Source organism: Leucopleurus acutus (assembly GCF_964270905.1).
Source record: "Leucopleurus acutus genome assembly, chromosome: 9".
Classification (NCBI taxonomy): Eukaryota; Metazoa; Chordata; class Mammalia; order Artiodactyla; family Delphinidae; genus Leucopleurus; species Leucopleurus acutus.
The window spans coordinates 33,261,634-33,284,292 of NC_139144.1; the positions used below are offsets into that span (position 1 = coordinate 33,261,634).

The window sequence follows — 22,659 nt, forward strand, 5'->3', positions numbered from 1 at the left end:
GGCGAGTGGGGGCTACTCTTTGTTGCAGTGCGTGGGCTTCTTATCGCGGTGCTTCTCTTGTTGTGGAACATGGGCTCTAGGGGCGCAGGCTCAGTAGCTGTGGCTCGCAGGCTCAGCTGTTGTGGCGCACGGGCTTAGTTGCTCCACGGCATGTGGGATCTTCCCGGACCGGGGCTCGAACCCGTGTCCCCTGCATTGGCAGGTGTCCCCTGCACTGCGCCACCAGGGAAGCCCCTCTCCTTCATTCTTTCCAGTTGTTCCAGTAGCAACTCTTTTCGATCCTATCTCCAAAATCTATCTCGAATCTACCCGTTTACCTTTACCGCCATGGCTGCAAGTGTAATGCATACCTTTCTCATCTCTTGCTTATACTCCCCTGTTGTCTTCCCAACTGAGATTCCAGTTTGCCCCCTCCCAGTAGCCACCCAGCTTCCAGCCAGTCTTCTTAAAAGTAAAAGGAATCCTGTCAATTCCCACTTTAAACATTGAAATAGTTTCTCATTACTTTAGCCAGCAGGCTCTGCAAATACATTCCCTGGAGTCAGACCCTGGATTCGCCACTTTCTGACTGTGGAATCTTGGGTAAATTGCTTACTCCCTCCATGGCATAGTATTTGGTGGTAAAGTTAAGCAAGATAATTCACGTAAAGCACTTAAAACTTTGCCTGGCACTCAGTAAATGTTTACAATTATTGTTAATGTTATGTGGCCTACAGAGCCCTGTGTGATCAAACTTCTCTGGGCCTAAGGTCTCAGACTAAACACTTGAGAATGTCTTTCCTAATGACTTTCTTCAAAGTTGGGTTCTCCTTTATTTTTTCTCTACCTCAACAACTTATTTATTTACTTTATACTACTTACCATCTCTGATTATCTTTTTTCAGCCTGTCCTCTCCCCTAGACTATAAGCTCCATAAAGAGGGGTCATGTTTACCTTGTTCACCATTTTATCTATAGGATATAGCACAGTTCTTGCTATATTATGTATTTATTGATAAAAATAATTAAAGAATCTCACATTCTTAGCAAGACCTTTTGGAGATTTATTTTTTGGCCAGTTTTTCATCCTGATTCCATTTGACTTAGAATAGAACATTTCTTTATAATGCTGTAATTTGTTTTGTATGTCATGAGGGAGAATCTTCTTTATCTCCTCCCTTCAAGTTTCTTATGTAAGGGCTAAACTGGGGAAGAGAAAAAGATGTTGATAAAGAAATTTCTTTGGTTTATAAGATAAGCTTTCTCATATTTTAATATTGCACTTTTAGTGTGTGGAATAACTTATGACTCAAAAAAGGAAATTTTGAAGCATGATATTGTGCAATATCAACATCATCTATTCTGGTTGTTCACTTTGGATCCCACCCAAAGGATATTTGTTATTGAAGTACCTGAAAGGCCTTAAAATAGTCTTTCAGAATGAACACTAAGGATGGCATTATAGACACATATTTCAACTAAAATTAAATTATATGTGTTAATAAAAAGAGTATTATTCTTATTAGGGTATTATTTTAAATACTTTTTCTAGTTTCTAATATATTTCTAGTCAACATACAAATAATTGGAAAGAGTATACCTAATAGAAAGTGGGAGCTTTTCTTCCAGACCACAGTAATATGAAATAGTTGCTCACAGTTTTCCTTTGCTTCTAAAATACAAAACTTCTTTAAAGATATAGTCTACTATATAAATCTTTAAACAGAAGTATTTAATATATTTTTCACCTTGGTACTTTCAATATTTATAATACATTTTTGCAAGTCAGTATGCTCTTTTGGTTAGATCCTGCTCATAAAAATATTTTCTTTAGAACAAAAAATATTTTCAACAAAAAAGGGAATTTTTTTAGTATATACCTTACTATTATTGGATTAGTCATCCTAGGCTTTGCTCTTGGCTCATTGGTTACATAATCTTGGTTATATAAGCAAACTTTATTAATGTTCCAATTTTTCTATGAGATAAAATGAAGAAATTGAAAGCTTACAGTCTTTAGAAGTCTTTGAAAATATTGATAACAAGAAGCAGATTTTCAGTCAAAATTATTGATATGTTGGTTTGATTAAGGGAATATAAAATAAATTTTTCCTAATAGCTTCTACCTCTCTAATATACATGAATGAGTGTGTTGTCTTTGATTAATTCTTTGATTAAATGATAGAAATATAATCTTTTGCAGATCACTTAGTATTCTTTTAAATATTGTTATTTTAAAAATTTGTTATCTCAAAAGTTAGAAGTACATTTACTGAAAATTTTTTGTTTTTTTAACCAGGACTAATAATGAAAAGTTCAGCATACAATGGACAATTCTCTTAACTAGCCTTTCCTCTTCCATTTTTCCTCCCTTCCCCTCTGTTGCAGTGAAAACTGTTAAATTAAATCAGGTCTTTGCAGCATTATGCTTCATGCTTGGTTTTATTTGAGTGGAATTATTGATTTCACGTATAGCAAGCACTTCACTTATATAGGTTAGCTTAAAAAAATCAGTAGTAAAACAAAAGCCAAAAAACCTCAGTAAAACAATATGATATACACACACATAAATGACCTTTAGGCTTAAAATTTTTTCTAAAAACCAGTTAGTTTTTGTTTCAGGTATTTTTCATTAGTTCCTAATATAATATTAACATTAGGAAACAAGCAAGAATAGTTTTGATCTGACTCCTAGAATGTACTTTAAAACATGGTGGGCTCAAGGTAGCAAATAAAAGTATACCTTTTCTTATATAGGGAAGTACTAGGAATAATGGGTGATTGCCAGTGTCAAAAGCCAGAACAAACACCTGTGTCCCATAGAATGTGGTGGTCTAGAACCACTGGAATCATAGTTCTTCCAGGAGTTGATAAAATATTCAATCAACGGCCGATTTAGCCATTGGGGCAGAGACAAGATCTCAGATATATAGATTTGTCTAAATATCTTTTAGACAAATCTATATATCTTAGATTACCTTTTTGTGGAACACCTCATTTGAAAATTACTTCCATTTATTTTAATAATCTTTGTTAGGCTGGAACTTTTAGTTTTTCTCCTTTTATGTAAATGAATGAAAACAATTCCCATATTTCCAAGGAAACAGAAAACATCTAATCCAAGCTAGTCTTCCCACCATGTTTGTTGGCAGCCTTACATCTGTCAGAGGGTAAAGAGTCTTTTATTTTTCTTTGTACTTTTTATTCATGTAAAATTCCTTAAGGTCCGTAACAGAGGTTAAATTCTCTTTAAATATTTTTGTTTTAAAAGTGTTATGGTTTAATAGAAAATATGTAGAACTTAAAGTAAGAAGGATTGGTTTTCCTCCTTGATAAGTTTATCCACATAAGCTTGGGCAAATTGTTTTAACCTGACTCACTTCTTGGTGGTGAATTTGAAATGAATGACAATTCCTTCAGCATTTACTTCATGGGCTTTGCAATTATTAAATAGTATGATTGTAAAAGTATTTGGTAAACTGTGGACTGTTTCAGTATTGATGCTAGTATTATAAACTTTACATGCAGCCTTTATAAACTCAGGAATATGGAAAAGAGCAAGACAAATTTCCTTTAATAAGAAACTTTCCTTTCAGTTAGTGGGGTGTTACAGAGTGGTGTTGACTATGTGTAATATAAATAGTTATAACAATTTAATTATCCCTGTTACTGGACATAAACTAGTTTTTGCATACTATTATTCTTAAAAAGAAGTAAATTCAATGATCTTACATTCTTTTGTGGAAAAATACCTTAAGCCCATATTAAATAATAGTTTTTTTCAAAATATTTATTTTAAATATTTTAAAATAAAACTTTAGTATTTTAAAAATTAACATTGATCAAAACAGAAAGCTTTCAAGGAATTAGCAAAATAGATTCATATTCACTTTTTGCCAAAGATATGATGAATACTTTTTTTCATAGGCAGCCACCTTGCTAGCCCATCTGCCCTATTAGTATTGTAGTGTTAAAGGTTAGCATAAATTACTATTAATCACACCTTCCTAGTTCTTAATTTAGTTAATAACCTTTGGAATTACAGAAAAACAGAATGTGTGTTTGTGTTTATTCTATGTATAGAATAATAATCTACCTAGTATTGAAAATAGACCAGTATAAATGACTGTGAATTTACCACCTTTCAGTTGACATTTATATTGCTTCACTCTTAGAGAAAAATGCTAGACACTGTAGACCCCTTGAATGAGTCACTTTGGGGATTCTTTTTAAGAGAGGTATAAGCACTTAGAATGATTTTCTTTGTTACAGTGGCAGCTTTTTTTTCTAAGTATCTGCAAGACTTGAGTGATCCAAGTTTGTTCTTGTTGTGACAAATTAAATAAAATTTAGTTCTTTCTACTTGAGCTTGGGCTCTAAGTGATTTCTGTAGATGAAACTTCAGTCAGTTTTTAATATTTATGTGTCCACCCATTTCATTTTTTAGGAGATTTTATGAAGATGGAGCAATTGTCTTGGGTGAGGAAGCAAATATGCTTGCTGGCATGCTGCTTGGACTCAATGCTATTGATTTCAGGTATTTCATCTAACTGTATGCATTATGACTTAAAATTATTCTACCTCATAATAGTTTCTACTTACGATTCTTTTCTTTCAGTTTTCTAAGTAAAGCACACTGTTGGGTATTGATTTGATTTATGTTGTTCCCTTTCAAATGAGATCAGTTTTCTAAATAGGTTTGCTCTCAAAAAAGAGGCTGTCTCAAACTTAGGTAATGAACTGACAACCTTGCTCTCTAGTTTGGGTAAAAAGAAAGCTTGGACCACATCCTGCCAAGCAGAGAAGTCTTGCACTCTGGTAGCACTGAAGGAAGGTTTTGGATCTCATCTCTTAGTATTTTTCAACTACTGCTTTAAAATGAAAAAGAAATACACTAAAAGAAGATTCAAATCCAGAAAGATTTTCATTGTCTCATGTGGTGAGATAAAGAGGATATTGACAGGCTATCTTAGGTATGTTATGTTTCTTGTTTTGTATCTAAAATATTAAAAATTTTGTTAATATTTGCTTTTATTATCAACAAGATGAATTGATTTCAGAATAAGATTACAAGTACTAAAAATGGACATTGTAAGTTCTTTTTAGGTTGATGGCAGCATCCTTTTGCATTTCTTTAATTGATCTAAGATTTTACATTGTACTAAAAGTAAAAGGTTTGTCTAGAATAAGAACTGAAACATGAGAATGAAGGAAGTATTATATATATATATGTATATATATATGTGTATATATATACATATATTTATATATTTTGTGTTTGTGTGTGTGTGGTATGCGGGCCTCTCACTGCTGTGGCCTCTCCCGTTGCGGAGCACAGGCTCTGGACGCGCAGGTTCAGCAGCCATGGCCCACGGGCCCAGCTGCTCCGCGGCATGTGGGATCCTACCGGACCGGGGCACGAACCCATGTCCCCTGCATCGGCAGGTGGACTCTCAATCACTGCACCACCAGGGAAGCCCTATATTTTTATTGAAATATATCACTTAAATATATCATTAAATATATCACTTACATATATCACTTAAAATATATCACAAGAATGTTAACAAATAAGTATAAAACTTAAATGAAAATCTAGTTTTCATTTTTAGTTCATTTTTTGAACTAAAAAATAATGCTACCCAGTTTCACTGAGGTTAACTTTTTCTAGTAACTCACTTCTTTTTCAAAATACTTTTCACTTTGTAAGTGTAACTTTCCTCTATTTAAAATTTGGTAAGTGGGATTGGGTTAATTAGCTTAATTCTTTATGATGAATGTGATAGATGCAGTTGTGAAGGTTGTCTTTATGATCCCTCTAAGGGTGTTAACTTTTTACATGGCATGTTGCTTCCTCTGTCCAAATACTTTACAACTTCATTTATTTTTTGGTTGGGAAAAACAAAACCTGGGTTAAGAATCTAAACTCTTGGCTTATTGTAACCCACTGATAATGTATAGAGAGAAAGTGTCTTAAAGATGCATTAGTAATGTTTCTATAAATGAAGGAAAGCCCATGTAAAATGTTGCCACTTTGATTCTTTCCTTAGTCAATTCTGGAAAAATACATACTGCACCCTTGATATTAACATATTAGAACAAGTATTTCAACAGGCACATTTCCCAAAGAAACCAGAAGGTAGTGGTTCATATATGAATTTTTTTCTTTTTTTTTTAATTAATTAATTGTATTTATTTATTTTTGGCTGCACTGGGTCTTCGTTGCCGCTTGTGGGCTTTCTCAAGTTGAGGCTAGCAGGGGCTATTCTTCCTTGCAATGCGCGGGCTTCTCATTGAGGTGGCTTCTCTTGTTGCAGAGCACGGGCCCTAGGCGCGCAGGCTTCAGTAGTTGTAGCAGGCGGGCTCGGTAGTTGTGGCTTGCGGGCTCCAGAGCACAGGCTAAGCAGCTGTGGCGCACGGGCCCAGCTGCTCCGTGGCATGTGGAATCTTCCCGGACCAGGGCCCAAACCCACGTCCCCTGAATTGGCAGGCGGGCTCTCAACCACTGTGCCACCAGGGAAGCCCCATGAATTTTTTTCTAATTAGGAGATTTTCTTTTTAGGAGATATTAAGTGTCACCTGAGAATTTGTAAATGTGAACAACAAGGCTTCATCTGAAAATTCTCTAGCGATGTCTTAAGAATTTAGTAAAGATGAGGATATCATGAAATAAATAATGTTTGAACAGATTTCTCAGTAAATTTTACTTTTGCATGATATATTTATGTAACAGTGTTATTAACTCATACAAGCTTTTGTTATTGATATGGAAGGTAGAATATCTTTATGAGGTGTTTATAACAAGTCACATTTAAATTACAAATAAGAAATTCACCTGCAATTTGATGAAACAAATGTCTCTAACAAGAGATTGTTTATAACACTTTGATTTAAATTTTAATGTATTAATATATTTACTGTCTGTTGTCTTAGCTTCTGCCTGAAGGGAGAAGGATTAGATGGCAACTTTCCTGCTGTAATAGACTATACACCGTATTTGAAGTTTACCCAAAGGTATTTGACATTTTGAACTATGTTATTGAAATCTTAATTTATAATTGAATGTCTTGTGCAATATATTCATCTGATTAAAACTACTTTTTATAAAACATTTATTTCAGTATCAGATCATTCAAAAATATAAACTCCAGTTGTGTTTTTAGTATATATGTAAATATATAGTTTTTACGTAATTGTAATCCCAGTGTAAGTACAGTTTTTAAAAAACAGCGTCTATTTCTACTGCTGTAGTCAATATAATAACTTTAATAGCTCTATAATAGTCCATTGAGATTACAAAACTATAATTCATTATTTAAATTATTTTTCATTTATCTCCATTATAATGAAAAGAATAATGAACATTTTTGTGCAAATAAATTTTCCTTTTGTTTCTGTTGTGCATTTATAGAGTTATTCAGGTAAGTACAGTGAAAAATTTTGTGGCTCTTAAAGTCTGTTCTTAGAGTTGTATCAATTTATCCTACTACCAGTATTTTTTGAGAGTTATGGATTTTCCATAATCTCATCAGCATTGAAAACTAATCAGATGAAATCTAAAGATATTCTGAAGATCTTCTTGCATAATTGACTTCCCAAATAGAATAATGATCTTTATATACTTCTTTCTTTTTCACATCTTTATTGGAGTATAAATGCTTTACAGTGTTGTGTTAGTTTCTGCTGTACAACAAAGTGAATCAGCTATATGTATACATATCCCCATATCCCCTCCCTCTTGCGCCTCCCTCCCACCCTCCCTATGCCACCCCTCTAGGTCGTCACAAAGCATCGAGCTGATCTCCCTGTGCTGTGCAGCAGCTTCCCACTAGCTATCTACTTTACATTTGGTAGTGTATATATGTCAGTGCTACTCTCTCACTTCGTCACAGCTAACCCTTCCCCCCCTTGTGCCCTCAAGTCCATTCTCTACGTCTGTGTCTTTATGCCTGCCCTGCCACTAGGTTCATGAGTACCACTTTTTGAAATGCCATACATATGCATTAGCATATGGTATTTGCTTTTCTCTTTCTGACTTACTTCTCTCTGTATGACAGATTCTAGGTCCATCCACCTCACTACAAATAACTCAATTTTGTTCCTTTTTATGGCTGAGTAATATTCCATTATATATATATGTGCCACATCTTCTTTATCCATTTATCTGTCAGTGGACGTTTAGGTTGCATCCATGTCCTGGCTATTGTAAATAGTGCTGCAATGAACATTGTGGTACATGACTCTTTTTGAATTATGGTTTTCTCAGAGTATATGCCCAGTAGTGGGATCGCTGGGTCATATGGTAGTTCTGTTTTTAGTTTTTTTAAGGAAACTCCATACTGTTCTCCATAGTAGCTGTGTCAGTTTACATTCCCACCAACAGTGCAGGAGGGTTCCCTTTTCTCCACACCCTCTCCGGCACTTATTTTTTCTAGATTTTTTGATGATGGCCTTTCTGACCAGTGCGAGCTGATACCTCATTGTGGTTTTGATTTGCATTTCTCTAATGATTAGTGATGCTGAGCATCTTTTCATGTATTTGTTGGCCATCTGTATATCTCCTTTGGAGAAATGTCTATTTAGGTCTACCACCCATTTTTGAATTGGGTTGTTTGGTTTTGTGATATTTAGCTGCATGAGCTGCTTATGTATTTTGGAGACTAATCCTTTGTCCATTGTTTCATTTGCAAATATTTTCTCCCATTCTGAGGGTTGTCTTTTCGTCTTGTTTATGGTTTCCTTTGCTGTGCAAAAGCTTTGAAGTTTCATTAGGTCCCATTTGTTTATTTTTGTTTTTATTTCCATTTCTCTAGGAGATGGGTCAAAAAGGATCTTGCTGTGATTTATGTCATATAGTGTTTTACCTGTATTTTCCTCTAAGAGTTTTATAGTGTCTGGCCTTATTTAATCCATTTTGAGTTTATTTTTGTGTACGGTGTTAGGGTGTGTTCTAATTTCATTCTTTTACATGGATCTGTCCATTTCTTCCAGCACCACTTATTTAAGAGGCTGTCATTTCTCCATTGTATATTCTTGCCTTCTTTATCAAAGATAAGGTGACCATATGTGCGTGGGTTTATCTCTCGGCTTTCTATCCCGTTCCATTGATCTATATTTCTGTTTTTGTGCCAGTACTATACTGTCCTGATTACTGTAGCTTTGTAGTATTTATAGTCTGAAGTCAGGGAGCCTGATTCCTACAGCTCTGTTTTTCTTTCTCAAGATTGCTTTGGCTATTCAGGGTGTTTTGTGTTTCCATACACATTGTAAAATTTTTTGTTCTAGTTCTGTAAAAAATGCCATTGGTGATTTGATAGGAATTGCATTGAACCTGTAGATTGCTTTGGGTGTAGTACAGCCATTTTCACAATATTGATTCTTCCAATCCAGGAGCATGGTATATCTCTCCATCTGTTTATGTTATCTTTGATTTCTTTCATCAGTGTTTTATAGTTTCCTGATTACAGGTCTTTTGCCTCCTTAGGTAGGTTTATTCCTAGGTATTTTATTCTTTTTGTTGTAATGGTAAATGGGATTGTTTCCTTAATTTCTCTTTCTGATCTTTCATTGTTACTGTATAGGAATGCAAGAGATTTCTGTGCATTAATTTTGTATCCTACAACCCTACCAAATTCATTGATTAGTTCTAGTAGTTTTCTGGTGGCATCTTTAGGATTTTCTATGTATAGTATCATGTCATCGGCAAACAGTGACAGTTTTACATCTTCTTTTCCAATTTGTATTCCTTTTATTTCTTTTTCTTCTCTGATTGCTGTGGCTAGGGCTTCCAATACTATGTTGAATAATAGTGGCGAGAGTGGACATCCTTATCTTGTTCCTGACCTTAGAGGAAATGGTTTCAGTTTTTCACCATTGAGAATGATGTTCGCTGTGGGTTTGTGATATATGGCTTTTATTAGGTTGAGGAAGGTTCCCTCTATGCCCACTTTCTGGAGAGTTTTTATCATAAATGGGTGTTGAATTTTTTTAAAAAATTGTATTTATTTATTATTTATTTCTGGCTGCATTGGGTCTTTGTTACTGTGCGCAGGCTTTCTCTAGTTGCGGCGAGCAGGGGCTACTCTTTGTTGCAGTGCCTGGGCCTCTCATTGTGGTGGCTTCTCTTGTTGCGGACCATGGGCTCTAGGCACACAGGCTTCAAGTTGTGGCACGCAGGCTTCAGTAGTTGTGGCTTGTGGGCTCTAGAGTGCAGGCTCAGTAGTTGTAGTGCACAGGCTTAGTTGCTCCATGCCATGTGGCATCTTCCCAGACCAGGGCTTGACCCAGTGTCCCCTGCATTGGCAGGCAGATTCTTAACCACTGTGCCACCAGTGAAGTCTCTATGATTTCTTTCCTTCTACTAACTTTGGGTTTTCTTTGTTCTTCTTTCTCTAATTGCTGTAGGTGTAAGGTTAGATTGTTTATTTGAGATTTTTCTTGTGTCTTGAGGTGAGTTTGAATTGCTCTGAACTTCCTTCTTAGAACTCTTTTTTCTGCATCCCATAGGTTTTTGGATCGTTGTGTTTTCGTTGTCATTTGTTTCTAGGTATTTTTTTATTTCTTCTTTGATTTCTTCAATGATCTCTTGGCTGTTTAGCAGCGCGCTGTTTAGCCTCCATGTATTTGTGTTTTTTACAGTTTTTTTCCTGTAATTGATTTCTAAACTCATAGCGTTGTGGTTGGAAAAGATGCTTGATATGATTTCAATTTTCTTAAATTTTCCAAGGCTTGATTTTTGGCCCAAGATGTGGTCTATTCTGGAGAACGTTCGTGTGCACTTGAGAAGAAGGGTATTTTTCCGCTTTCAAGTGTAATGTCCTAAAAATATCAATTAAGTCTGTCTGGTCTATTGTGTCATTTAAAGCTTGTGTTTCCTTATTGATTTTCTGGCTGGATGATCTATTGGTGTAAGTGGGGTGTTAAAGTCCCCCAGTATTACTGTGTTACTGTCAATTTCTCCTTGTATGGCTGTTAGCATTTGCCTTATGTATTTTGAGGTGCTCCTTTGTTGGGTGCATAAATATTTATAATTGTTACATTTTCTTCTTGGATTGATCCCTTGATCATTATGTAGTGTCCTTCCTTATCTCTTGTAACAGTCTTTAATTTAAAGTCTATTTTATCTGATATGAGTATTGCTACTCCAGCTTTCTTGTGATTTCCGTTTGCATGGAATATCTTTTTCCATCCCCTCACTTTCAGTCTGTATGTGTCCCTAGGTCTGAAGTGGGTTTCTTGTAGACAGCATATATAAGGATTTTGGTTTTATATCCGTTCAGCCAGTCTGTGTCTTTTGGTTGGAGTATTTAATCCATTTACATTCAAGGTGATTTTCGATATGTATGTTCCTGTTACCATTTTCATGACTGATTTGGGGTTGTTTTTGTGGGTCTTTTTCTTCTCTTGTGTTTCTGTCTTAGAGAAGTTCCTTTAGCATTTGTTGTAAAGCTGGTTTAGTGGTGCTGAATTCTCATAGCTTTTGTTTGTCTGTAAAGCTTTTGATTTCTCTGTCAATCCGAATGAGATCCTTGCTGGGCAGAGTAATCTTGGTTGTAGTTTCTTCCCTTTAAATATGTCCTGCCACTCCCTTCTGGCTTGCAGAGTTTCTGCTGAAAGATCAGCTGTTAACCTTATGGGGATTCCCTTGTATGTTATTTGTTGCTTTTCCCTTGCTGCTTTTAATATTTTTTGTTTGTATTTAATTTTTGATAGTTTGATTAATATGCGTCTCGGCGTGTTTCTCTTTAGGTTTATCCTGTATGGGACTCTCTGCGCTTCCTGGACTTGATTGACTATTTCCTTTTCCATGTTAGGGAAGTTTTTGACTGTAATCTCTTCAAATATTTTCTCAGTCCCTTTCTTTTTCTCTTCTTCTTCTGGGACCCCTATAATTCAAATGTTGGTGCGTTTAATGTTCTCCCAGAGGTCTCTGAGAGTATCCTCAATTCTTTTCATTCTTTTTTCTTTATTCTGCTCCCCACCAGTTATTTCCACCATTTTATCTTCCAGCTCACTTACCTGTTCTTTTGCCTCAGTTACTCTGCTATTGATCCCTTCTGGAGTATTTTACATTTCAGTTATTGTGTTGTCCATCACTGTTTATTTGCTCTTTAGTTCTTCTAGATCTTTGTTAAACGTTTCTTATATTTTCTCCATTCTGTTTCTGAGATTTTGGATCATCTTTACTATCATTACTCTGAATTCTTTTTCAGGTAGCTTGCCTATTTTGTCTTCATTTATTTGATCTTGTACGTTTTTACCTTGCTCCTCCGTCTGTAACATATTATTTTGTCATTTCAGTTGTTTTTTTTGATGGTTGGGTTGGGGCTTTATTCCTGTCTTACTGGTTGTTTGGCCTGAGGCGTCCAGCACTGGAGTTTGCAGGCAGTTGGGTAGAGCCAGGCCTTGGTGCTGAGATGAGGACCTCTGGGAGGCCTCACTCCAATTAATATTCCCTGGGGTCTGAGGTTCTCCATTAGTCCAGCAGTTTGGGCTTGGCACTCCCACCACAGGAGCTTGGGCCAACCCTCGGCCTGGGAACCAAGATTCCGCAAGCTGCATGGTGTGGCAAAAAAAAAAAAAAAAAAAAAAAAAAAGCAAGCAGTACAATAACAAAGAATAAAAAATAAAATCAAATTAGAAAGATAAAAAATATATTAGAAAAAATAAAAATATAATTGAAACAACTTCAACAAAGTAAAACAAAACCACAACAGAAAAAAGAAAGTAAACAAATAAATAAATAAATTTAAGAAAAGGGGGGGAACAAGCCAAAAGGAGCAGAGCAGTAACAAAGTGTAAAGAATACAATAAAATTAGAAAAATAAAAGATTTATTAGAAAAAATAAAAGTATAAATGAATCAACAACAGGGTAAAATAGAACCCCAACCTAAAAGAAGAAAAAAGAAAGCCTTGACTAAGTGGGGCAGAGTTCAGGCAGGGTTTGGAACATAGGCAGGGGTGGGGTTTAGGGTGGGGCGGAGCCTAGGTGGGGGGTGACATTTCAGCGTGGGGCCTGATGTTTCAGTGTGGGGCAGGGTCTAGGCTCAAGACCCACGCCAGCTGGAAAAGGCTTTGTGGGCAGGGCCTAGGCTGGCGACGTTCAAGTGTAGGGCAGGGCCTCTGCTTAGGCCCCGCCCAGAAGGGGAGAAATAGCACGTCCAAAGAAGGGCCTCTGGCGTGTGGGGTTCCAGAGTTTGGAGGTAAGGTCCTGGGTGAGGGCGTGTGGGTGGGGTTTAGGCCCAGCACATTGGAGGGGGTCTCTGAGGTGTCTCCAAGCGTAGAGGTAAGGCCCTGGGTGGGGGTGTAGGGGCGGGGCTTGGGTTCTGCGGGCAGGAGGGAGGCTCCGAGGGCAGAGCATTAGGCCCGGGAGCCCATGAGGCTCCCCGGTGCCTAAGTGCACAGGGAAAGCCTGGCCCCGTTCCCTTCCATTCCTTCACGCCCCTCCCCCACTGTCTCCCCCAGGGTCTCCCCCATCTCGTGGGTGGGTCCCACTGGGTGTAGGAACTCCTCCCCTCCCCCAGCCGCCCCTCAGGGCCGCCAGCCCAGGGCCGCCAGTCCTTTCCCGCCTCCACTTCTCCTCCCCCGTCCCTTCCACCCAGGCCCCATGTCCTACCCGGTCGCTGGGGGTTCCTCCCGTCCCCTTAGGTGTCTGTGGTCCCCCACCGGTGCCAGGTAGGTGCCCTAGTTGTGCGGGAGATGCGAATTCCGCGTCCTCCTAGCCTGCCATCTTGACTCTGCTCCCCTCTCTTTATATACTGCTGAAATGTTATGATCAGCCCAAAGCTGTAAGGGAGATAGAGTGAGTAATATATGTATATATGTAATATATGTATATGTACACACAAACATACACACACACCCAAGATACATTTATTGAGTGCCTAAAGAAACTTTCCTAGGGATACATACATGTCAAGACTATAGGAACTCTGTGAACTTCTAAAAAGGAATGCAATCCCTGTATCCAAGATAATCACCATCTAGTAAGAGAAGTCACTATGATTTCAGAGCTAGGAGTGTGAAGATATTTTAGGTGATGAAGGAGAAGGAGGAATAGAGTATTATGGTACAAAGATTTCTAACTTAAGTAAGTAGATCCCTTGGGAAAAGGGATAAGTCTGTTACATTAGATCTAGAAAAGAAATACACCAAGAAGATGTTTTTAACAGGCATAAAATTGTACTGTTTTGGGATATGTTTGGATTATAGGACATTTTGTGAAGATAACGGATAGTTCAAAACAATACTAGTAAAAATGTCAATACCATTTATTGCATGTTTATTATATAGCAAGCATCGTTTTAAGTCATTTACTTCTATTAACTCATTAATCTCCTCAGAAGCCAGTGAGGTAAGCACCACTGTCCTTATTTTTAAATGAGAAAACTGAAACGCAGAGAGGTTAAATACCTTGGCCATAGTCACACAGCTAGTTTGTGCAGAGTGGGCCTCAAGTCTGAAATTAAAGAGCAAGATGACAGTTGGAGAGAGGAGTTTGGTCATCAGAATGCAGTTAGAAAGGCTATTTTTAGCGATTTAGGAAATAATTTAAATTAAAATATGAAGAAAAATGTAAATACAGATTTTTCTCTTTTCGTACCTAAGAGACTGTAGTAATTATTACAGTGCTTTTAAAAAGATATAATGAAGCCTTCTCATCTGGTGCCCTCAGAATGAGTTTAATGACCTATATTCTGTGTTCCCAGCTGCTTAGCCACTTTTGTCTGATTTTTTTGTGCAATTTCCTCTTTATTTGATGCACTAATCCAAACATATATGTATAGCTTCCTCTTCTTTGTATACTAAAGGATTCCTACCATCTTGTTATATAAACAAGAAAGGAAATACCAATTCAACCTAGTCATAACCCAGTTAGCATTACAGACCGTGGAGTTTTTCTTTTTAGAAAGATTTAAACTATCCTAATAGTCATAAAGAGCCAATATTTTAAAAATTGAATTACTTCCACCCAAATGTACCTGTAATTAGACACAATTTTTAAAAATTCTATTTGATGCCTCATTTAAGAAACCATAAGAGTCTGTCCCTCCCCAAATTACTGCTTTTAACTTATTTGGAAAATAAATATTTATTGTAGAATAGTTGGAAAGTACAGAAAAGTAGAAAGTAGAAGAAAGCTTAAGTCACTCATCTTACATTTAAGGAGCAACTGCTAGAAGCATTAACATTTTGATGGATAGCTTTCAGCCTTTTCTGTACATAGGAATATTTTTAAATTAAAATGGAAGCATAATATACATGTAACTGTTTCCCTTAACACTGTATAATGAACATTGTTGCACGTCTTTAACTGTCCTTCTATAGCATCATTTCCTAAAATAAATAGAATTCATTGTTAGTATAGTATGTTAACCAAGTTATTGTACTTTTGGAGTGCATTTAGTTTCGTTGTATATAGTATTGCAGTTAATATCCTTGTCACTACCTCTTTTTATGCAGAACCATCATTATTTCTTTAAGTTAAAATCCTGGAAGTAGGGGCTTCCCTGGTGGCACAGTGGTTAGGAATCTGCCTGCCAATGCAGGGGACATGGGTTTGGGCCCTGGTCCGGGAAGATCCCACATGCCGCAGAATAAGTAAGCCCGTGTACCACAGCTACTGAGCCTGTGCTCTAGAGCCTGCGAGCCACAACAACTGAGCCCGCATGCCACAACGACTGAAGCCCGCGCACCTAGAGCCCATGCCCCGCAACAATAGAAGCCACTGCAATGAGAAGCCCTCACACCTCAACGAAGAGTAGCCCCCGCTTGCTGCAACTAGAGAAAGCCCACGTGTAGCAACGAAGACCCAGCACAGCCAAAAATAAATTTAAAAAAAAATCCTGGAGTAGAATTTCTAGTATATATGTCATTGAAACTTTGAAACATGCTGTCAAGAGAGCATGTCCAGAGAGGCCATACTAATGTAGATCCTATCAGCAATATGTGACAGTGCCTGCCTCCACAGTTTCCAACTTAAAGGTGTGGCTAATTCTGTAAGTAAAAAATGATATCCTGTTGTTGTTTCGGTTTGCATTTATTTGATTGCTGGTGAAGTTGAACTTTAAAAAATATTTATTAGCTATTAGTCTTTTGAAATAGAGTTTTATCCTTCTGAAGCTAAATACATGAAATATGTTAAGAGAAAACATCCTAAAATATATTTCATATTTAAAATTGGTTTAATTAAGTTTTAGGTTGTGTACCAGTGAGAAAAGTTAAGTTTTTTCTGAGTTACTGCTTGCTGTAACTTTAAACATTTTTTCCTTGAATGGATTTTAGGCCAAAAAAGTCTAGTAGTAGCCAATGATTATTGGTCTTTTATGATGCCTTCAATTTTTCACTTTAAAGTATAACATTCTAATAGCTAAGTCTTTATACTTAGAATGATTATTTCCTAAAGAGGTAAATTTCTGCAAACAAAATTGCTGAGTTAGAGAGACCATAAATGATCCAGCATGCTGTTCAATTGCCCTTCCTAAGCGTAGCATTCCATGTACTGTTGGCTGTCCATATCTGCAGGTTTCACCTCCATGAATCAACCAGCTGTGGATCAGATGTATATGGGACTTGTACATATAAGGGACTTGAGCACCCATGGACTTTGATATCTGGGGTGGCTCCTGGAACCAGTCCTTCATGAGTACTGAGGGACCACTGTACTCTGCCTTTTCCCCCTCTTAGTAGGGAGAAGCTAATCATTTGCTACCAAAGGCCAGTCTTTTCGCCTGTGTACTGCATCCCATCCTGTCTTTTTTGTTTAAGGTCTTAGCTCCAGCGGTTGTCCCCTTCCATTAATTTTTCCTTTTCTAGATCTTCCCACACATCACAGCATATAAGCATGTTGTTATTTTCCCCATCTTAAAAAATGAAACAGAGAAACTTTCCTAACCCCACATTCACTTCTAGCTATTTCTTAGTACCCCTTCCTTTATTACAAAACCATGCCTCCCTTTTTTTTTGTCTCCATTCTCTCTTGAACTATTCATATGAGCTTTAATACCTACCACTGAAACTGCTCTTTTCAGAGTCACTAGTAATTGTCTTGTTGCGAAATCCAGGGGTTAGTTTCCTCACCTTACTTGACCTTGGAGCAGTGTTTGATACACATGACTGCTCTTGTCAGCACTCTTCTGCTTTTCCTCCTTTTTACTCCCCTTCACTGCTTTCTCCTCATTTCCCCAACCTCTAAATGTTGGACTGTTTCAGAGATCAGTCCTGAATCATCTTCTCTCTCTGTACTAAGTAGTTTCATCTAGTTTCATGGCTTTAAATACTATCTATGTGCTGCTCTTTCCCAAATATATGCTTCCACCTGGAACACTACTCTAAACTCTGAAACTCATACATCCAGCTGCCAAGTTGACACCTCCACTTGGATGTGTAATAAGCACCTCAGATATAACAGGTACAATAATGAACTCCTAATCCCATCACCCCACACCCCCTCACACAAAACAACTTTCCTTCCTTTAGTCTTTGCCATTCCAAGAATGGTAGTTCTAGCATTCCAGTCGTTTATGCTCAAAAACTTTGGAGTCATTGTTGAATTCTCTCTTCCATAATCCATATACGATCCATCAGCAAATATTTTTGCACCACCATCACCTCCTAAATTTAAACCTGGAGATTTGCAAGAGTCTTCGTGCTCCACCTCTTGACTCCTGTAGTTTATTTCTCCATAGAGCAGCCAGAGTGATCCTTTTGAACTATAAGTCAAATCACTTCATTCCTCTGCTCACAACTTTCCAGTAGTTTCTTTCCTTCTGACCCGAAGTGAAAAACAAATTCCTTAGTTGACCTGGCCTCCGGTACCTCTCTGACCTCATGTCTTACTCCCTGCCCTGTTACTCACTGTGCTTCAGTAACACTGGCCATCTTGTTATCCCTTGAGCACACTGGGCACACCTGTGCATCTTTCTGTCCTCTCTACCAGGAGCACAGTCTCTCTCAGATATTTGCATGGCTAGTTCATTCATCTTCTCTAAAACTCAGCTTAATACCACCTTAGTAATGAAGCCTCCACTGAATGTTCTGCCTAAAATAGTGATACCAGTTCCCCTTACTGGTGTGACCTCAAGCATCTGCTTATCATCTCGTATTCTCATTTTCTTCATTTGCTGAATGAACCTATTAAATAGTACAGCAGTACCTCATGGGGATATCATGAGGATTAATGAGGTGATGTATGTGAAGTGTTTATATAGTTCCTTGGACCACCGTAGTTAGTATTTATTTTCTTCCTTGTCCTTATAAGGAACTTCCTTGTTATCAGTTCTCCCTTTCTACTCTTGGATTTTTTAATTTATTTTTTGTTTTTTAATTTTTTTGTGTATTCATTGCTTTTTTCTTTGTTTCCACAAATATATTTATTTATTTATTTTTACTTTCGGCTGTGTCGGGCCTTTGTTCCTGCACACAGGCGTTCTCTAGTTGTGGTGAGCGGCGGCTACTCTTTGTTGCGGTGCGCAGCCTTCTCATTGCGGTGGCTTCTCTTGTTGCGGAGCATGGGCTCTAGGTGTGTGGGTTTCAGTCGTTGTGGCACACGGGCTCAGTGATTGTGGCTCGCAGGCTCTAGAGCACAGGCTCAGCAGTTGTGGTGCATGGGCTTAGTTGCTCTGCAGCATGTGGGATCTTCCCAGAACAGGGATGGAATCCATGTCCCCTGCACTGGCAGGCAGATTTCTAACCACTGTGCCACCAGGGAAGTCCCTCTTGGATGTTTTTAAAACTTACTGATTTATTTATCATCTTTCCAGTTTCTATTATTGGTTCAGTTTTGGTAAATTTTATTTTGTTAAAATTTTCAGAATTTTATATCATGATGTTCAGAGAATTTCTTTTAATATATTTTAAATCTCTTTTCATCTCTAGTTATATTATCTTTTGCTTTTTGTTATCGTAACTTTTATTTTTTTGTCTTTTAAATCATCCTTGCCAAAGCTTTATCAATTTTGTTAGTCATTAAGTGTTTGTTTTTCTTTGTTGATCCTCTGTTGTACCTTTGCCATCTAGCTCATTAATTTCTGTTTTTATCTATATTATTTTGTTTCTTCTACCTTCTTTGGGTTTGTGATGATCTTTTCTTACTCTTTTGTAAAATCAGCTTTATTGATGTATCATTAACAAATAAAATCCTGAGATATTTCAAGTGTACATTGTGGTGATTTGATACCGTATTTTGATAATGTATACCTTGTGGAAGGATTTCCCCCGTGTTGTTAATTAACATATCCATCACCTCATGTATTTATCTTTTTGTGTGTGTGTGTGAACATTTAAGTTATACTCTCGTAACAAATTTCAGTTATATAATACAGTGTTATCAACTGTAATCACCATGTTTTACAGTAGATACTCAGACTTTATTAATCTTACAGCTGAAAGTTTGTACCCTTTTACCAACCTCTCCCTATTCCTCCTCCTCGCCCCTGGGAACCATGTTCTAGTCTCTATTTCTATGAGTTTGACTTTTTTTTTTTTTTTTAAGATTCTACATATAAGTGTTACCTCCAGTATTTGTCTTTCTGTGTCTGGCTTATCTCACTTAGCATAATGCTCTCAGGATCCATCCATGTTGTTGCAAATGGCAAGATTTCTTAACCTCTCATGGCTGAACGGTATTCCACTGTGTATATTGTATACACCACATCTTCTTTATCCATTCATTTATTGATGGACACTTAGCTCGTGTCCATATCTTGATTACTTGTGCTACAGTAAACATGGGAGTACAGGGATCTCTTCAAGATTCTGTTTTCATTTCCTTTTGATACATTCCTGGAAGTGGGATTGCTGGATCATACGGTAGTTCTATTTTCAATATTTTGAGGAAACTCCATTCTGTTTTCCATAATGACCGTATCAGTTGACACTCCCACAGCAGTGCACAGGGGTTCCCTTTTCTCCACATCCTCGTCAACACTTATCTTTTTTGTTTGTTTGTTTTTTTGCGGTACGGGGGCCTCTCACTGTTGTGGCCTCTCCCGTTGCAGAGCACAGGCTCCGGACGCGCAGGCTCAGCGGCCATGGCTCACGGGCCCAGCCGCTCCACGGTATGTGGGATCTTCCCGGACCGGGGCACAAACCCATGTCCCCTGCATCGGCAGGCAGACTCTCACTGTGCCACCAGGGAAGCCCGACACTTATCTTTTTGATGATAGTCATTATTTTTTTTTAAGATGATAGCCATTATGACAGATGTGAGGTGATATCTTGTGATTTTGATTTGCATTTCCCTGATGATAAGTGATGTTGAGCACCTTTTTATGTACCTGTTGGCCATTCGTATGTCTTTTTTTGAAAAATGTCTATTCTATTCCTCTGATTATTTTTCAATCACGTTTGTTTTTTGGCTGTTGAGTTGTTTGAGTTCTCTATATATCTTGGATATTAGCTCCTTATCAGATATATGATTTGCAGATATTTCCTGCCATTCAGTATGTTGCCTTTTCATTTTGTTGCTGGTTTCCTTTGCTGTGCAGAAGGCTTTTAGTTTGATGTAGCCCCACTTCTTTATCTTGCTTTTGCTTTTTTTTTTTTACTTTTTTTTTTTTTGGTGTCAAATCCAAAAATCATTGTCAAGATTGATGTCAAGGGCTTACCCCCTATGTTTTCTCCTAGAATTTTTACAGTTTCAGGTCTTACATTCAAGTCTTTAATCTATTTAGAATGATTTTGGTATATGGTATAAGATAGGGTTCCAGTTTCATCCTTTTGATCTACGTGGGACAGTAAAAAGAACACAGCTAGACAGGTCTTCTCAGCACATGTGGAGTTTCTGGTTCTCTTCTTTAGAAGTGTTTTCTCTCTCCTCAGGACATTCTCACAGTTCCTGTGTTGGTGCCCTTAGGTCTGTAAACCTCACCTGCACTTCTGTAGCATCTCTGGGCTTGATGATAATATCATTGTTATTGTATAGTCAGTGCTGAATATTTTGGAGCTTGCTCACCAGTAGCTTGCAAATACAGAAGTGTTTCTAAAAAATCAAAGTGGAACATATTATGAATTTTGTTTCTTCAAAAATTTTTAATCTTCTCAGTTCTGACAGCATCAGCAGTGATGAGGAAGAGCTGAGGACTTTGGGAAGCAGTGGTAGTGAAAGCAGCACTCCAGAGAACATCGGGCCTCCTTTCATCATGGATGAGAATAGTTGGTTCAACAAGTGTAAGAGAGTTAAACAAAAGTATCAGCTAACACTGGAACAGAAGGTATTTATCAGTTGTCAAAAGTCATTTAATTTGGTTCTAGTACTACCTTTAGACTGTCACTACCAAGAGATCTTTTAGCTGTATAGAAGTATTTACCTATTGCTACTTCCTTTCTGTTCTTGGATTGTCCTCCGTTTAATTAAAAATCAGGGCCTGGGCTTCCCTGGTGGCGCAGTGGTTGAGACTCCGCCTGCCGATGCAGGGGACACGGGTTCGTGCCCCGGTCCAGGAAGATCCCACATGCCGCGGAGTGGCTGGGCCCGTGAGCCATGGCCGCTGAGCCTGCGTGTCCAGAGCCTGTGCTCCGTAACAGGAGAGGCCACAATGGTGAGAGGCCCGCGTACTGCAAAAAACAAACAAACAAAAAAATCAGGGCCAGTTTTAGGAGAGGCTTTTGTTTCTTAAATAATTTTATGTTTTAATATATATAATAAGCCATTTATTCTTCTGTATGCAGTTTCATTTGTCTGAGGTATTAGTTTCTATGATTAATTTTATAAAGGATTATTTGGTTTATGAAAATGCAGTGATTGCCTAAGAAATTCCATATATGTGTCTCACTCTTTTTTTTTTTAAATCAGGTATTTTAGCAGCTCTTGTGGGTTAAGTGCTGTAGTAGGCAAAGTGGGGTACATAACAGAATGGAATATAAACTCTATCATCTTGAGTTGTAACCTCTTCTTTTTCACTGTATGATTTATTTTCCTTCCTACCCTTCCTTTCAAATTATCATTATTCATAGATGAGCTGTGTAGGGAGAGCCCAATTGAATTATCCATAGAATTATCAGAACAATAAAAAATACACTGAGGAAAATGGTTACAAAGGAAATTTACAAATATGAAGAGATTTCCTGTAGACAAACAGCTGCTAGTTAGAAATATAAAGAAAACTTTAATACCCTGTTAAAGGAGAATTCTGGTACCAGCTACCAGCCGGAAGTCACGCTATGATAACTGAAAGCCTTTACATTGCAAAAATCTGAAAATGCCAAGTAGGATAAAATTTGAAAGAGTTTCATACAGAGCTGCTCTCTCAAAGAATAGGAGCTCACTAAGGACTGTAAACAAAGAAGGGCCTGGAATAAGTCATGAGTTAAAGTCACTGCAGGCTTCTGGGGTGGGGGTGAGGGGCCATTCCCTTAACCTAGGTACTTGTGTTTTAATACCAACCGGGGAGCAGCAAACCTAGGCCCGCTATCATTCGAGTTGGAAACTGAACCTAGAAGGCAGGATGCGCTGCAAAATGGCAGAGTAAGCACAGAAATTGGCAAATAAACCTTGACTACATGAAACAGCAACAGCAATATTAGTGACCATTATGGGGTGGCAGTGTTGTTCTGGGATATGATTAACAACTTGCTTTGCAGAGGAATTAGGTAAGCCCTGATTTGTAGCCTTTGCTGATTTCTCTGGGATGAATACTCCCATCACGGCCAACTTAAAACTACCAATTTGATGTCACTGA

General features: G+C 37.6%; 1 protein-coding gene across 5 annotated transcripts in view; it reads left to right on the forward strand.

The window, feature by feature from the left end:
- The window catches only part of RUNDC3B (RUN domain containing 3B), a gene marked incomplete at its 5' end in the record, with an annotated part of 145,899 nt that overhangs the window by 79,225 nt on the left and 44,015 nt on the right, over nt 1–22,659 (forward strand). For 4 of the 5 annotated variants that reach the window (XM_082846381.1, XM_082846379.1, XM_082846377.1 and 1 more), the window contains 3 exons: nt 4,427–4,516; nt 6,913–6,993; nt 21,024–21,192. In XM_082846381.1, coding sequence (XP_082702507.1) covers nt 4,427–4,516; nt 6,913–6,993; nt 21,024–21,192 — 340 coding nt within the window. The remainder of the gene's footprint in view (nt 1–4,426; nt 4,517–6,912; nt 6,994–21,023; nt 21,193–22,659) is intronic. The other variant, XM_082846378.1, reaches the window with a different exon arrangement.